This window comes from Candoia aspera, chromosome 9 (assembly GCF_035149785.1).
Source record: "Candoia aspera isolate rCanAsp1 chromosome 9, rCanAsp1.hap2, whole genome shotgun sequence".
In the NCBI taxonomy this organism is placed as follows: domain Eukaryota; kingdom Metazoa; phylum Chordata; class Lepidosauria; order Squamata; family Boidae; genus Candoia; species Candoia aspera.
This window is the reverse complement of record NC_086161.1, coordinates 26,003,056-26,019,402: the sequence shown is the minus strand read 5'-3', so window position 1 is coordinate 26,019,402 and position 16,347 is coordinate 26,003,056. Positions and strand designations below refer to the sequence as shown.

General features: G+C 43.9%; 2 protein-coding genes across 2 annotated transcripts in view; both read left to right on the top strand.

Moving 5' to 3' along the window:
* Positions 1–14,971, top strand: part of TET3 (tet methylcytosine dioxygenase 3) — an 88,522-nt gene extending 73,551 nt beyond the window's left edge. Inside the window, exons 9-10 of the mRNA XM_063311304.1 lie at positions 3,600–3,936; positions 5,138–14,971. Of these exons, the coding sequence (XP_063167374.1) occupies positions 3,600–3,936; positions 5,138–6,975 (2,175 nt within the window). The 3' untranslated portion in view covers positions 6,976–14,971. The remainder of the gene's footprint in view (positions 1–3,599; positions 3,937–5,137) is intronic.
* Positions 1–16,347, top strand: part of DGUOK (deoxyguanosine kinase) — a 149,230-nt gene that overhangs the window by 110,853 nt on the left and 22,030 nt on the right. The window lies entirely within an intron of this gene.

The window sequence follows — 16,347 nt, the reverse complement described above, 5'->3', positions numbered from 1 at the left end:
TCTACATGGATGACATCAAGCTGTATGCTTAGAGTGAACGAGACATCGACTCACTGATCCACCTGACACGGATCTACCGTGAGGACATTGGGATGTCATTCGGACTGGAGAAGTGTGGCCAGATGGTAGAAAAGAGAGGGAAGGTAGTTAAGACTGATGGGGTAGAACTACCAGCAGGCCACATAGCAGGCATACAGACCAGCCACAAGTCCCTTGGTATCCCACAGACACATGGCAACCACGGTGAGGAGGCAAGGAAGTCAGCAACATCCAAGTACCACCAAAGGGTAAGACAGGTCCTGAAGAGCCAGCTCAATGGGAAGAACAAGATCCACGCCATCAACATGTATGCCCTGCCAGTCATCAGATACCCTGCTGGTATAGTGAGGCTGCCGATGTGAAGACCCGGAAGCTCCTCACAGTGTACGGAGGCTTCCACCCCAAGTCCAACACCCAGAGACTGTACACCAGCCGGAAAGAGGGCGGGTGGGGTCTGGTGAGTGTCCAAGCCACTGTCCTGGATGGGACCCAGAGCATCCAGGAGTACATCAGCAAGATGGCACCTAAAGATGAGCTGCCAAGAGAACGCCTGAGGCAGCAGCAGGCATGGAAGGAAGATCGAGCAGAGGAAGTGCCATGGCAAGACAAGGCCCTGCATGGGATGTACCATCGACAGACAGCTGAGGTGGCTGGAAATCCTACCAGTGGCTGGAAAGGGCTGGACCAAAAGACAGCACTGAGGCGCTGAGTGCAGCACAAGAGCAGGCCCTAAGCACCAGGTCCACAGAAGCAGGGTCTACCACGCTAGACGGGACCCGAGGGGCAGACTGTGCAGGGAGGCCTCAGAGACAGTCCAGCACAGAGTGGCAGGGTGTAAGATGCAGGCAGGAACTGCATACACTGAACGGCACAACCAAGTAGTTGTGTACAGGAACATCTGCACGGTGTATGGGCTAGACCTTCCCAAGTCCAGATGGGAGATGCCACGGAAGGTCGTGGAGAATGACAGGGCTAAGATCCTGTGGGACTTCCAGATCCAGACAGGGAGGTACTGGCCAAACAACCAGACATTGTGGAAGTACACAAGGACCAGAAGACAGCGGTGGTCATAGATGTAGCCAAGTGACAGCAACAACAGGAAGAAGGAGTATGAGAAGCCGGAGAAGTACCAGGGCCTGAAAGCGGAACTAGAGAGGATGTGGAAAGTGAAGGCCAAAGGGGTCCCAGTGGTGGTAGGGGCACTTGGGCCTGTGACTCCCAAGTTGGGAGATAGGCTCCATAAGATCCAGGAACAGCATCCGAGCTCTCTGTCCAGAAGAGTGCAGTGCTTGGAACAGCCAAGATACTGAGCAGAGCCCTCAAACTCCCAGGCCTCTGGTAGGGGACCCGAGGTTGAGGAAGACACACACCACCCACAGGGGTGAGAAGGGATTTTTTTTAATAAATGTATTTTCTTTCAAAATATAAGAAGGAGCCTTGTGGCATCTCCCAGAATGCTAAGCAATGGCCGTGCTGTCTTGGGTACTGAGAGCTGAAATCCATACAGCTGGGGGCACTGAGGCTGCGGACAACATTTGTTAAGGTGCCACTACATTCTCATTTGTTTTTGCTCCAAAAGACTAACAAGATCACTATTCTTCATAACATGCATGTTGATACAATATGAGCCATTGATCTATCCAGAAAGGGGTAGGATAGATCAACTCATACAGAACTTGCAAAAATCATAGAAACTTTAATGAATTGGAGTCCATCCCTCTGCTCTGTTCAGGCATGACAGTTGGGCCATCCAGTCCCCACTTGAAGGTCTCCAGGGAGGGGGAGGCCACCCCTGTTTCAGGCAGACTGCTGAATTGTTCTTTGGGTCAGGGAAGTCCCCCTGATACTCGGCCTGGATCCCCTTTGCTTTAATTTCAACCCGTTGCTCCTTGTCCCGATTTCAACAGAATGTAGGTCCTTCCTTCTCCTGCCGCAACCGCCTTTTAGGTGGATGGGCCTCTGTCGCATTTTTCCACCTTCTCTTCGGTGAGCTGGACATGCCACAACCTTTTATTTCTTCCTCATAGGGCTTGTTTTCCGGATCGCTTACCGTCCTGGTGGCTCTTATGTGGACCTGCTTCAGCTTCCCCACAACCCTTTTAAAGTGGGGTGCTCAGGATTCCCTAGTGTGATCTAACCAGAACTGAGTACAGCGGAACGATTGCTGTACTTCTTGTGCTTTGAATGAAATACTTCTGTCAGTGCAACCCAAAAGCTTGTTAGACTTTTTAGCTGCTGTATCACACAGCAATCCAGAAGGGGATTGTCAAGTATATTCTCACCAGCACTGCCACCAAGCCAGGTCTCCCCAGTCCTGAACTTGCGCAATTGATTTTTCCTACCCAGATGCAGATCCTTCCATTTGTCTCCATCTGAAAATAAAATTATTGCAGTTTTATAACTGCAGTTATAAACGTTTTAAAAGCAGCTGGGAGGGGGAGTCATACTGATGCTGTGGTCAGAGAAAATATTTCCTTCCCTTTAGTGTCGGTGACTGCAATAAAAATTGTACTCACCACTTGCTCCCATCATGCCATGATAATACCCTCAGCTTATAGGAGAAGCTTCTGGTTTCCAGCAAGGAGGTATTCATTGAACAGCCACAATTAGCATCTTCATTTCTGAATGGGATTATTGCTTGTCTCTCTGGCCAGGATGTGAAAAAGGTGGGATCTGTGTAGGCAGTGTGTTGTTCTCAGCCACCTTGGTATGACCCCCACAAGAATCCTGCTCAGTCGTCCACCGGGAGAAGTTAGGAGGGAAGGAGCTGGGGTCCATCCTCCTCTTCCTGGGAACTGCTGGTTTCTCAAACTTAATAGCTACAAGAAAGAAGCTGTATCCAGCAGAGCTTCAGGCAAGAAGGGGAAAGATTTACCCTCCCTCCCTCCCTCCCTCTCAGTGACCTTCATGCATTGTGCTGCTTTCCTTTCCCCACAAGACAGTACACTCTTGGTTTGTGTCACTAGGAGGGAGGGCAGATGGCACAGAGGTATCCTCCCAAAAACGTGGACCAGAGTGTTGGTTTTTCTGTCAGCAGTAGCAGCAGGGTTTCAGCAGTGCTAAGTGGAGGGAGCACAGATCACGGGAGGGAGAGAACAAGTTTTCCCATTTCCGCCTAGCGATTCCTTTGTAAACATTTGCTGGTAAGGATGAGTACCTCCAGTAGTCCTGATTTCCCCCAGTAGGACAGGGCTGTTGCGCATTAAGGGCACTGGTGTATGTGCGTGCAAACACACAAAGCGAGGCTCTGGCATGTGAGAAGCAACTGATGCAACTTTCTCCATATGTGAAAACAGCACCGGATGTGGCTGTCAGGCATTCTTTTGACTGTGCAGAGGAGCTTCCTAGATCAGCCCTCTCTGGCTGGATGCCTTTCATGGCCATAGCTGCGCCTTCCATACTCCTGCAGCCAAAATGGTTGCCACTCTGCTGACTGGATATGACAAGCAAGAGCCGATGCCTGGCCCATGAACAGCAGAGGCTTGGAAAGACGGCTGGGTTGTTTTTGTGCAACGTGTTGGGACATCGTTCTTTGGTGACGGGCTTGCTTGCTTTTCCAGGTGTGCACCTTGACAAAAGAAGACAATCGTACCCCTGGGAAAATCCCTGAGGATGAGCAACTGCATGTTCTTCCTTTGTACAAAATGTCCACCACTGACGAGTTTGGCAGTGCGGAGAATCAAGCTGCAAAGGTGAGCAGTGGGGCCATCCAGGTGCTCACCTCCTTCCCCAGAGAGGTGAGAAAGCTTCCTGAACCAGCCAAGTCTTGCAGGCAGAGGCAGCTGGAGGCCCGGAAAGCAGCTGCTGAAAAAAAGAAAATGCAGAAAGAGAAACTGATTACACCTGAAAAAATCAAGCAGGACATCCTGGATCTCCCAGCACTCCAACAGAACCCAGGTAAGGGCCATAGAGGCTTTGTCATGGCCAACCCGGGTAGCTACCGAAAGGCTCACTGAGCCAAGGAGGAGGCCTGGTCACAGGCCTGGAGGAGATCAGACTGTCCAGGCAGTAAGAGCAGTGCCCGGGCAAGCAGAGCACTCCCAGGCAGGGAAACTCAGGTGCCGTTCTAACACTTGAACAAGCCAAGCCAAGGCTACTGTCCTGGTGGCTCTGGCTTTCCACACCAGTGTGGTCAGTGCTGCTCAGGTTGGTTTGGGTGACTGAGTAGACTGTCCTTCCCATGGCCCTCTTCCCAGCTATTGGCTATTTCTTAGCTTCCTGGTGTTCCTGGTGGCTACATTCCTGCTTCAGAAGAATGTAGGATGGGTCAGTCGGAACGTGATGCTGCTAAGAACTGGCCTCAGATTTTTCAGTCTGTTTCTGCTCCTGCTGTATGGAAGAGGACCAATCTGAGGGAGCTGTGACACCCCTGTTTTTTGTTTTTTACCTTGATCCTGATTTAGTCAACATCTGGAGGTGGCCTTCCCACCTTCTGCTTTCTAAATCTTCCCATCTGCTAGGGCATCCTGTGCGCTTGTGCAGAAACACTGCCCGTGACAAGGAATTCCAGAATGTCTTTCAGGTTCCTGTTAGAATCTAGCTGAATTTTTGGACTGTCATTGTGAAATTTGAGGACCTGCTCTAAAACAGTGTTTCCAAGAAGTTTCAGTCTAGATTGTTCTCTGCATTTTCATTCTGTCTCAGCCTCTGGAGGTTGTACCCAGAGATGGGTGATGGCAAGCAAACTAGTTGGCCTCCATTATTAACCTTATTCATTTGTTCCATTTTTGTTCTATTCTGATTCCTCCAAGCACATGTCACCTAAATGATTATTAATCACTGGGAGTTTTTTTAAAGTATAGCCATCTCGAAAAACAGTAAATTGTTAGACTGATTATTTCCTCACCCACTGTCTTGTCATAACAATTCTGTGAAACCGATTAGGTTGACAGATAGCTTCCTAGCTTGTGGGTAAGCCTGATTGCTGATTTGAACCACAGTCTCTCATGGCTTCTAACAATTTACAAGATGGTCCCAGCATTCTTCAGCCAGAAGTCCATATATAAGGAGTGCAAGTGTGGCCCAAATCTTCAGTTCTTGTGCTAAGGAAGCCGAGTGACTCTGCAAATTCACATTGGTTCCTTTTGTGCATCTGCAGATACAGATTTGAAAAGCGGACTCTCCCAGCCATCGATCAAACCTTCCATCAAGGTGGAACCTCAGAGTCATTATAATACACTGAAGTACAATGGGAATGCAGTGGTGGAAAGCTATTCGGTGCTTGGGAATTGCAGACCTTCTGACCCATACAGCATGAACAGTGTTTACTCTTACCATTCATACTATGCACAGCCTAATCTGCCTTCCATGAATGGGTTGCATTCGAAGTTCTCTCTTCCATCTTTCGGGTATTATGGATTTTCCAGCAACCATATGTTCCACTCCCAGTTTTTGAATTACAGTGATAACAAGAATGCACCCTGGGTAAGCAGCAGCTATGAGAAGAAGCCTGACATCCAAATCTTGCAAGATAACCTGAGCCATGCTTACAGGAATGCTGAACTCCTGGATGAGATACCACCCACCATACGGAGCAAAAATCACCACCAGCGCACCTACGAGAAAGCCAGCAGACATGCAGGTAAGACCCCAGCCGGGTCCCAGAGATGTCACTCAGTCCCTGCAGAAGCCTTGTCATTTGCACAAAACACAAACTGTTTCAGCAACCGAACAATCAAGCAAGAACCTGTTGACTCCTTGACACACACGGAGTCCCTTTCTAGATCACCTGCTCTCAATGGCCTAAATCCAGATCTGAGCCCATCTGATTTGTCCAGGTTATCAGAGAATGGTGGTCCAGAGCAACAATGGAGCCCTTATAAAGTCAATAGAAATAAGTCCCAACCTGAGAGAACTAGTAATGCTGAAAGCCCATGGAACATGTTTACACCAAATGACAGCATCAGCATGCTGAATGCAAGCACCCAGAATAAGTCAAATTTGTTTGGTTCCCACTCAAACGCTAGCAGGTTATCACAGTCCCACCTTTTGGAGAAGCAGTGGAATTTGTTTCCTGGGGAGAGGCAGAACCTGTCACCTATCCCTGATGTGCTGGGGAAATCATGGAGCCCTTGCAAAGTCAATGAAAGCCCATCATTGTTTTCTGCCAATTCAGACCTTCAGGAGAAACCCTGGGGTCTTGGGCAATTGAACTTCAGTTCCATCAAAGGAAGCTCCAGGCTTCAAGATGACCTCTGGCATTCTGGTAAAGCGGATGACAGGAGGACTCCGACACCAAACACAGGTTTACAGAGCAGATCATGGACCTCCTTTGCCTCATTTCCCTCTACAGCCTCAAGTGTTTGTGGGGAGAAGCCGCCATTTGCTTCCTTGAAAGAAGAAGGAAGTGCATCATTGCTGGGTCCTGAAAGACCATGGGATTCCTTTAGTTTAGATGACAGCATGGAAGAGACACCTGAGAAGAACATCAAGGAGGAAGAGGAGGATGAAGAAGAGGAAGAAGTATGGTCAGACAGTGAACACAACTTTTTGGATGAAAACATTGGTGGGGTGGCAGTAGCTCCAGCCCATGGCTCCATCCTCATTGAGTGTGCAAGGCGAGAGCTGCACGCCACCACCCCACTGAAGAAACCGAACCGATGTCACCCCACACGCATCTCTCTGGTATTCTACCAGCACAAGAACTTGAACCAGCCCAATCATGGACTTGCCCTTTGGGAAGCAAAGATGAAACAGCTGGCAGAAAGAGCAAGGGCAAGGCAAGAGGAGGCAGCCAGGCTTGGGCTTCAGCAAGATGTCAAAAACCTTGGCAAGAAGCGGAAGTGGGGAAGCAGCTTGGCCACTGAGCCCCAACATAAGGAGAAGGAGGACTTGGTCCCAAAGAGGCAGGCCTTGGCCATTCCCACCAACTCGGCTGTCACTGTGTCCTCTTATGCGTATACCAAGGTAACAGGACCATACAGCCGCTGGATATGAGAAGATGACAGCTCTCCGGTGGCCACTTTACCTCAATGCTGGCAGCACTGGAATGCAGTGCTGGTCTGTGGTGCTTTTTCCTTTGGAGAGAAACAGAATACCAAGCCAAGTGTGAAGTTTCTGTACCTTCACTTGGGAGTCGAGCTAAAGAAATGTATTGCTGTCAACCTTTTTCAGTAATCTAGTATTTATATCTTTGCATTTTTTAATCTGTACATCACAGTAACAGCAAAAGAAATTTATAGTGTCCTTTCGCGAAGGACAGCTTTTTAATTCCATGTCCAATACTTATGTATATTGGATTTTTAACTGCAATTATTACAACTCTGAAGCAGATTATGTGATTAAAAACAAAAAAGACAACTCCACCCCACACCAAGCTGGGTACAAATTTGCACCTTCCATCATGTTGGGGCTGGTAAATATCTTCCCTTGGAGACCACCAGAAACATGAACTTCCAATCCAGTCAAAGGGCCCACTGGTTGGAGCATGGTGGTTTCTTACTGATTCAGTAGGCCTCAGTGGCTGAGGAGGTGACATGGCACTTCAGATAAGCAACTATTTCCTGCCCAGCAGTTCGGACAGTGTTTAAGATGCCATCTAGGGTTTATCTTTTTAATCCTAAGGAGTCTCAAAACAGAAGGACTGACTCTGACGTTGCCTTCTCTGGTTCAGATCTCGGCAAGATGAGCTGGACCCTCATCTCAGATTCTACCAGATCCTGTATAGTAGCAGAAATAGTGAAGTCTAAGCAGAAAAAAGAAAGGAAAACAGGATTATGGGATCTACCAGCAGACATACTTTACTTTTGTAAATTTTAAGGCAAGTTTTATCTCTAACTTCAGGTAAAAGAAAAGGATAGTGGTTTACAATGTAGGCAGTAGTTTTAGCACTCCACCTTAAACAACTTATTCAGTGAATCCAGTTTAATTTGGAGGGAGAAAAAGTTTTAAAAATGAAGTTCTCAAAGAAAAGGGGGAAAAGGAGGTGGAAGTGGAAGGCAAGAAAAATCCAAGGAAAGACAACTTAGGTAGAACAGCCTTTGGCATCTTGATTTCTTTCTCTTCATTCTGCAAGATGAATGCAGTTACAGACTAAGAACACGGGTTTCTTTTTCCTTTTGTTAGCAGTGCTATTTATGGGCCTTTTAAGTTTGCAGTACTGTACTATATAACCAATCATGCTAATTTCCTTGGGTAGGAAACAAGCTAGGCCAACTGTGTAGAATAATAGTGACAACAAGCAACGCTAAAAATACAAGTGGCAGCTTAAGCTACTGTATCTTTAAGAAACCACCCCACTATGCCTTTTGTGTGCAAGTAGACAGCCTCTTTTTTTAATCATCTCTGGTGCAGAGTCCGATTGAAAGGAGGACTTTTTTTATTGTATTTTCCATTGGTGCAGGCTTACCAAATTGAAATATTTTCTCCTTGCAAATAGTCATTCTAAAAATATAAAAATGAAAGCAACTTATTGCAAGTTTTATTTTACTTTGCCACCTTTGAGAGGAAAAGAGAAATAAATTTATGTGGCAACTAATTCAGTACAGTACAACTGGTGCTTTGAAAATGTTGAATCCCAGTGTTTAAAAGTAATCTACCCTTCCTAGTCAGTCTTTCTTCATAAGATGCCTGATCATGTAAGTGGCTACAGATCTCTGGAACTAGACATTCCCTGGGCTAAACTGATGGTGGGGGAGCATCCTTCCTAAATTAGGATGGAATTCACCTTAGTCTGGTTTCATCATTTTGGTTAAACCACAGCAAAAATAGCTTGGGGCATTTCATTTGTTTTGTATCAGTTATTGAATAGACCTGAATGATAGAAGTGTAAAGGTTTAAATTGCCTGTCATGAGTAAGTGGATCTTTGCATTTGTATGGTTTTTCTTCAAATTTTTTGAATATCACCCTTTACTGGGAAAGTTCTGAGCTATAAAGGACGAAGTGCTGTCTGGATTTTAAATGCTCCCACTGAATCTGTGGGGAAAATCCCCATTGACTTCCATGGAAGTTGGAGATGGGAGCTCTCAGTCTGGAGGTGGCACCTTTGGAACATTTCCACACCCTCTCATGGGTGCCATCTTCAGATTGGGTGGTGGCAACTCTTATGAGAAATGTAAGAATCCTTTGCCACCTTTTACTACGGGTCTTTCTGTAGAAAAATGGAGATCTAACTCCTTCACCAGAGTAGATCCCCACTGGCTTTAATAAGCCAATGTGAGTGGTTTCTCAGTGGTGCAGAAGGCAGAAGAATCAAACCTGTTAAAGATCTGAACTGATTACAGATTACCAGTCACCTTCTGCACTTAACAGGTGCCTTTTGAGAAAAGATGGCTTGCAGATCCAACTGTGTACATAGCGTTTGTTTACGAGGAAACTTCTCAGTCCCCGCGCCTGACAACAGGAGCACGGGATCACTGTAGAGCATCCTGAGTGTTTTATGTGGTTCTGATTTTAAACTGTAAATAGCAAAAGATTTTTTTAAAAAAAGCACTTTCACCAAGATTTAAAAGAAAGAGATACCCAATAACTTGAAGAGCAGTATGTTTTAAAATAGATTATTGCGGGAGAAATGTAAATAGAAACAAAATATTTAACAAGTTTTTCCGTCCTTAATTTTTTTTTGTTCGTTTACTGTATTCTGTAAAGTTGCTTATATTTTGCAAGGAGAATCAATGAATTATAACTGATTTTGTATGCATACCCATGAGCATATCACAGCTGTTAAGAATTATTCCAAGTCAGATTTATAGGAAAACTGAGTGTCATAGGATTCTGTTGACACCAGCCGCTAATCTCCATTGGTGTCAGTCAGCCAAGTTTCAGGGCATATACACTGACAGTTCAATACCCAAAGCAAAATGTTGGTTAATCATTCTTCCTAAATTGTATCACTTCAGAGTGCAGGTGCAGGAACTACATTTTAAGAGCCACTTCTCTTTGAATGGTTTGCGGAGGGGGCAATATTGAGAAGAGGTTGTTTTCAAGCAGGGGAGCGGACTGCCCACTTGCAGTCTGAAATGGTTACGTCTAGGAGATCCCTCTTAAACAATCAGGCCCCTCCTCAGTCACGAGATACGATTACTCTGCCTTGCTAGGCTAATTTCATGCCTGCCTGTTATTGACAGTTGTGAGATGGATCTCTTAGCCAGAAAGAACGATCTCTTCCGCCAAATATTTTTGTATGGTTCTTTTAAGCTTCTGTGATTTCCTTGGTTAGTGTCTCATTTGATAAATGTTGCTGGGGTGACTTGAAAGCTTCATTTAGATTATTTTAGAGGGCAAGAACTTGTAAAAGAATATGGAAAAGGAGGGGCTCCAGTACATCTGACCTACTGAAATCCCATTAGTGATTCAACTTTTGTCTATGGAACTGCCCAGCCCTGAGATTATAATTTTCTGAGCTGGAAATGTTGCCTGTAGGATCTTTCACAAAAGGAAGGTTCCATGTTCTGGGTCTTTAAGAACCAGGAACTACCCGGGGGTCAAGAGGTGTTGACCTAGTAGTTCCCTATTTGGTCCAGATCAGTTTACACAAGAGAAAAGGAGAAATGCTAATGCAAAGGTTGGCTCCTCGATTAGTTTCATTTTCACTAATAATGCAAAAGGACCAAATTATGCTCTTCCTTCAGACTGGTGCAAATCCAAAGCAAGTTAAACTGGAATCACTAGTTTTTACTGAAATAGCCTATCTTGAGTTCTCATTCATTTCAACTAGACTGGCTGCTCTAATAATATATTTTTTAAAAATCTGGTTCTCCATTAGACAGTGTCAGGCCTGACTGACTGTGGTATAAATATGAAGAAATCTGGTCCTATGTCAGTATTAAGTCTACAGAATGTGAATGCCATCAAAATTTGGCATATTCATTATTTACTGCAGTTCAAAACCACAGAATAAACATATACAAAATACAAGTACAAAAGATCTCAGAAAACAGAGTTACCATGGATTTCACAGTTGACACTTTTTTGCATGCCTGATGTAACATAAAGGTGTTTTAAGTGAAAACAAGACTGATCGCAGATAAATTTATGTTTCTGATATGAGTCAGCTGCAGTCTGAGGTTGCTTTCATGCTACATATATAACCTACCTCGTATCTCAGTTGTGAAAAAGAAATAGTTTGCTTCAGGATTACATGCGAAAGATAGATCTATGCACGGGGTTCTCTCCTTTAGCTTTGTGGATGGAAGTTAGAAATTCTTTTCATTGGCACTGTCAATTTCCTGCTGGTTTGTACAATTCAGAAAATTGTATGACACAGAACTATTTGTATTTAGAAGTGTAGGGGTAAACGGTGGCCTAAGGGCTCCAAGATATCCCAGCTTTGTTAAAGCCAGTGCGGTGCTGCTGTGTGCTTCAGAAAAATTATACTACCCAGGCCTGAGATCTTAAAGTAGTTTTTTGGGGTGTCTAACTCAACTCACAATAAGATCAGTAGGTCTAATGATGCTGTTAATTTCTTACAGTAAGCTTGGTGAGCACTGCCGGTTTGCGCTTGGACTGGATATCCTAAGATGTAGGGAGTCCAGGTGCTAGGCACCCTAGTCGTTGCATTGCCTTCTCTAAAAGCGTGAACAAATGCTCCAAGCGTTGTCTTTTGAATTGATGTGTCAAAGGTAGATCAACATTCATAGAACAACAGCAAAATAAATAAATAAAATCTGGGAATGCTTTGGGGGAGGGGTAATGATGAAAAGCTACCTAGTGCCGCCAAGCTTAATGCCTGGTGCTATGAAGACAAAAAAATCCACAATTCCTGGACAAATTCTTGACAAAAGTGTTGAGTTGTGCTGCCCTTGAAGACTTGGCTAGTTCCCATTGACTTCTCTGGGAGGATATTGAAGTCGTTTGGCTATAGGACATAGTCTCTGCCTTGGGCACTTTTTATCTCTTGTCGAATCAGGAGTTGTTCAAGCAGATTACATGAATGGTGGTTTAGGCACAAAGTGTGGAAGGGTCAAGCGGCAGATGGGCCCTTGACGTAATCATAATGACATATTTAACCAGTTTCTCAGCTTGACAAAAAGTAGCTGTTTGCCTGCAAATTTGTTATAAACTTTTTATAAGTGTGTGTCTCTTTGGTGCTGCTCTGCTGTGATGAGGGAGCTTCAAAATGACATCACAGTATATGTCTTTCTTGCCCAACATGCCTCCCCCCAATGTGCAGGGATGCCATTACCCCCCATCTGAGTGGGGAAGGCTGGGAAGGCTCGCACCTGCCCAGGTTGGGAGAGCCCCACTCAACGAAAGGCCGAAGAGGAAGGAACAAAAATATTTTGAGATCATACAGCTGGTGGTGCACAGTGCCAGAATGTGCTTTGTAGGTTTAGTTGAAGGCACATTTTTAATCAACTAAAATCTTGTAATGAAATGGTGCTACCTTGATGAGTTCTTAAAAAAACAAATAGCTTTTTAGGGTGGGGAACAGATTCCATCTTGCTTAGGTGCTATTATCTAACCAGAGAACTCTACAATTAACTAAAAATAGAAAGGTTGAACATTTTAAGTATTTGTAGTTTCTAAAACTTCTGTTCTGGGTCTAAGATATACAACCGCATAATCTGATTTCATTTACATGTATGTAGATCCAGGACAGATTTCTCTGGTTTAAGTGACAGCTATCCACTCCTAGGGCTAGATCTAAGTATCTGATGTTTGAGATTTGTATTTTTACAAAATTACCATCTCTGGAAAGGGCTTTTGGGATCAAGCCACAAATTGTTTGATATGAATGGGTAAATGAAAACCCATTTCTTTAAAATAAGGAAAATAAGGTACTGCGAACTGTACTCACAGTTAACACTTGTGCCAATTTAGCAAGTGTACATGGTGCAACAATCCATAATCCTGTATATTGGTAATTATTATGCAAAACTATGGGTGCTTAATTGAAGTTTCGAGGTCACTCCAAGACAGAGCAGCTATTTGTAAAAGCCGTGCAGTTGTCATCTTACCTGGCTCACTCACTCGCTTTCGCTGTTAACAGCAGACACGTTAGAGCTGTCTCCCCCGCCCTGCTTGCCTTACCTGGGGAAAGTCCTCTGCAGACCATGTTTGCATCCCATTGTGAGCATATTCATTTGGGGTCAATACCAGTCGAGGGTCCAGCCTGTTATCAGGCTGGGTTTGGGCAGGCGGTGCAAATGTGCGTCTCTGATCATGTAAGGTTGGCTAACCTGTGGTCTAATTAGTCAGCTTCAGCCTATTATGGCTTTTTTCCTTCGTGTATTACTATTCGTCAGTAGATGTGTCTAAAGCTTTTACAAAATACTGTTTTGGTGCTATTTATTTTCCGTTTCTTCAGTCCTTCTTTTTCACCTTGGTTCACAGGACTTGTTTAGTGTGTATAGAAGCCAGGGTTTTGTCATATAAGCTTGCTGTTATCACAATACATTCAAAATACCTCAAAAAACAGAGTATTGTGGCAACCTGTGATTCAGTTATCGATAACGGCATGGCTGCAAATATTAGAAATAAGGTTACGTATTTTATTACTTCAACACTGTACTTGACATCTTAGTAACTGTACAGCCTTTGCATTCTATTCTTGGGCATTGACATATCTTGAGGAATAAATATTCTAGAACCATTTAGAAGACGGTGCTGTGCATTCTTTACAATATGCAGTGCCTTCCCGAAGTACCTTACAGCAGAATGTGACCCACATGAGAAAATGGTCTTAGAGGTAACATTTTAAGAAAAATTTGATCAGTAATAAAATAGTTGTTTTGATTAAAAAATGGTATTCTGCCACAATGGATAGATTTGAGCATGTTCTTTTATTCTTTTTGCTGCAAATCTTGCAAAAGTTTCTAGGGGAGGTTCAGCAGGTCCTAGCTTTATTATCAAACATCAACAAAAAGGACACTCCTTTTCAAAGCTACCATCTGGTGCTACTTAATAAAATGAAAGCAAGATCAATGCTGGATGATCATGACCAGATTTAACCTACTGATGTGCAGATGTTAATGATATAGCCAACTGGATTAAACCTTCAGTAAAAGATACCTTTAAGTGACACCGCTGCACACTTTTAATATCTGGGAAATTGTTTTCCAGATGGCAGAATTTAGCTGTTACGATGAACAGCAAAATAGTCTTGTGGCTGTCCCTTTGTAAAGGCAACGATCTTGCGTAATGCATTAAGTTTTTGCATGCAGAAAGATTGTTATCACATGGTCAAAACAGGTGGTGGTTTTTTAAAAAAAAATTATTCTCTGTCTTCTTGCCCAAGTATAGTAAGGCAAACTGGCTAATTTTTTTTCTTCTGTTCCAATATCAGGGATTTATTATTATTTTTTACAAATGATTTTTGGTTGTTATGCTTTTTCTCATTTTAGCACCTGTTATTTGGGATTTACTCACTGCTGTTCAGTCTATGGAAATGTGTATTTAGCTGGCTTTTGTCATTTATTTTTCATTCATATTTGTCTTTTAAACAACTTATAGATATATGGCAGTCTTTTAAATGCTTTTTTTTAATTTAAAGAAATGAGGAAAAGACCAGTTTGGATTTGGCAGACTAATTAAGTTTAGTTAACAGAAGGCTGTAACTACTCAAGGTATTTGATTTCTTGTCTCCTTGAATTCACATTTGGTAAAGACCACACTTGAAGATTTCTTTGTTGATCTGTGACTGTGGCTACTTGAAATGAAGTTTTATCCGGGGTTGGTTGACAAATGGTAGATTTACAATGTTTCAAGGCAATAGGACTTGTGTATTAAACTGTAGATAACCTTAGTACAGTAAATCTATGCTGATAATTTTATTTTATATAATTTCCATGTATTTTTTCTTTTATACTTTTTCCCCGTCAGTGTCTTGGCAAATTTATTTCTAGGATGCTAAAAATGGCAAGTATGGATCTTTTTTTTTTTTTAATTTGTATTTTATTATATTACACAACCAACTGGTTTGTGAAATGTATTATTCCGGATATCTTTAAACTATTGTGGGTGTTTTAATAAATTTTATATTTATTTTTTGCACTCAAATTCAGTGTGTTTTTCTCAACAAAAGGCACCTTCCATGGGGTTCATTCACTCATATTTTACAGGGAATCCACACAAGGTCCTAATTCATTTTTCCAGCTCTGCTTTTTTTTTTTTCCCCTTTCCTGACAACGCCCTCTTGAGAAAAAGGGAAGAAGAATGAAATCACCAGTCATATCCCTCTACGTACGGTATGTGCCTCGGTTCATGTGCACGCGTAAAGCCCACTTACCCAGCACTCCCACTCCACTGAGATTGCCATGAAGGGAAGCACAATTGCCTTCTGACGCACCAAGATTGCAGCCCACTGGGCGATAGTCCAGTTCTGTGGAGGTCAGCAGCCACTGCCTCCCCTTGAGACAGAAGCCAGAGTATGACCCTTGGGGGTTTCTCCTGAGGGCCAGCAGGGCCACTGCACTGGGCAAGAAGAGGCAAGCATCTTGAAAAGATCAACTCGCTGTAGGGCGCAGGGGCAGTACATGCCAGATTACCAGGCACCGTGGCTTTGGCAGGAGAGGATTCCTTGGTGGCTGGATATGGGAGAAATGGCCCCTCAGGAAATCTGTGACAGCAGGAAGGGAAGTAATCAGGAGGGGATTCAGGTGGTCACATCACGGATCCTGGGAGGAACACTCTGCTCACTGCTAACTGAAGAGAGTTCTACGGCAGTATATCCCTTTGCTATAATGTAAAATGAGATGGTACACCCTTTCTCGATACTGGAGGAAAAATGATTATGCCTTATCCTAAGCTGGTAGGAGTGCAAGGTTTTAACCCGTTGGACTCTGAACTGGGGCTTCCAGCAACGGTGTCCTCAGGATCTGACTCCCTCCACGCCATCACCTCCACTAGGTGTAAGCCGGAGAAGGATGACAAGAGGGTTGTCCCTTTAGGGACTCCCTTCCTTAAGAAGGGCATAAAGGGCACATTTTGTCCAATCCTAAACTTTAGTAGGGCTCATCTGCTCTGCTAAACTGTAATGTGATTTGATCTTGGCTTACTCTGTTATGCCAACAGAGGTCTTAAAATTTAGATTACATCTTAGTGTGTTGCATAAACACAGCCAACATGTTTTACTTATTTACTGCTAGTACTTGTATGTCCTTAACTTCATCTGTAGTTAAATAACTATGCAATGTGTGAACTCAGAGAGTGGCACTATCTTGCTGTGTTGCTGGAATGGACAAGGGTCCTTTTAATCATAGCCTTTGCAAAACTGATTCCTTGGCTTGGCCTGGCCGCTTTTTAGGGTACAGTCCTGCCCTCCCATGCAGCTCCATCCCAAGGAGCCCCTCCCTTCCTCCCCAAGAGAGCCTCTCCAGAGGCCCAGGTCGTTGGTGTCCTAATCCATGACTCAGGGTCAAGCAAGTTAA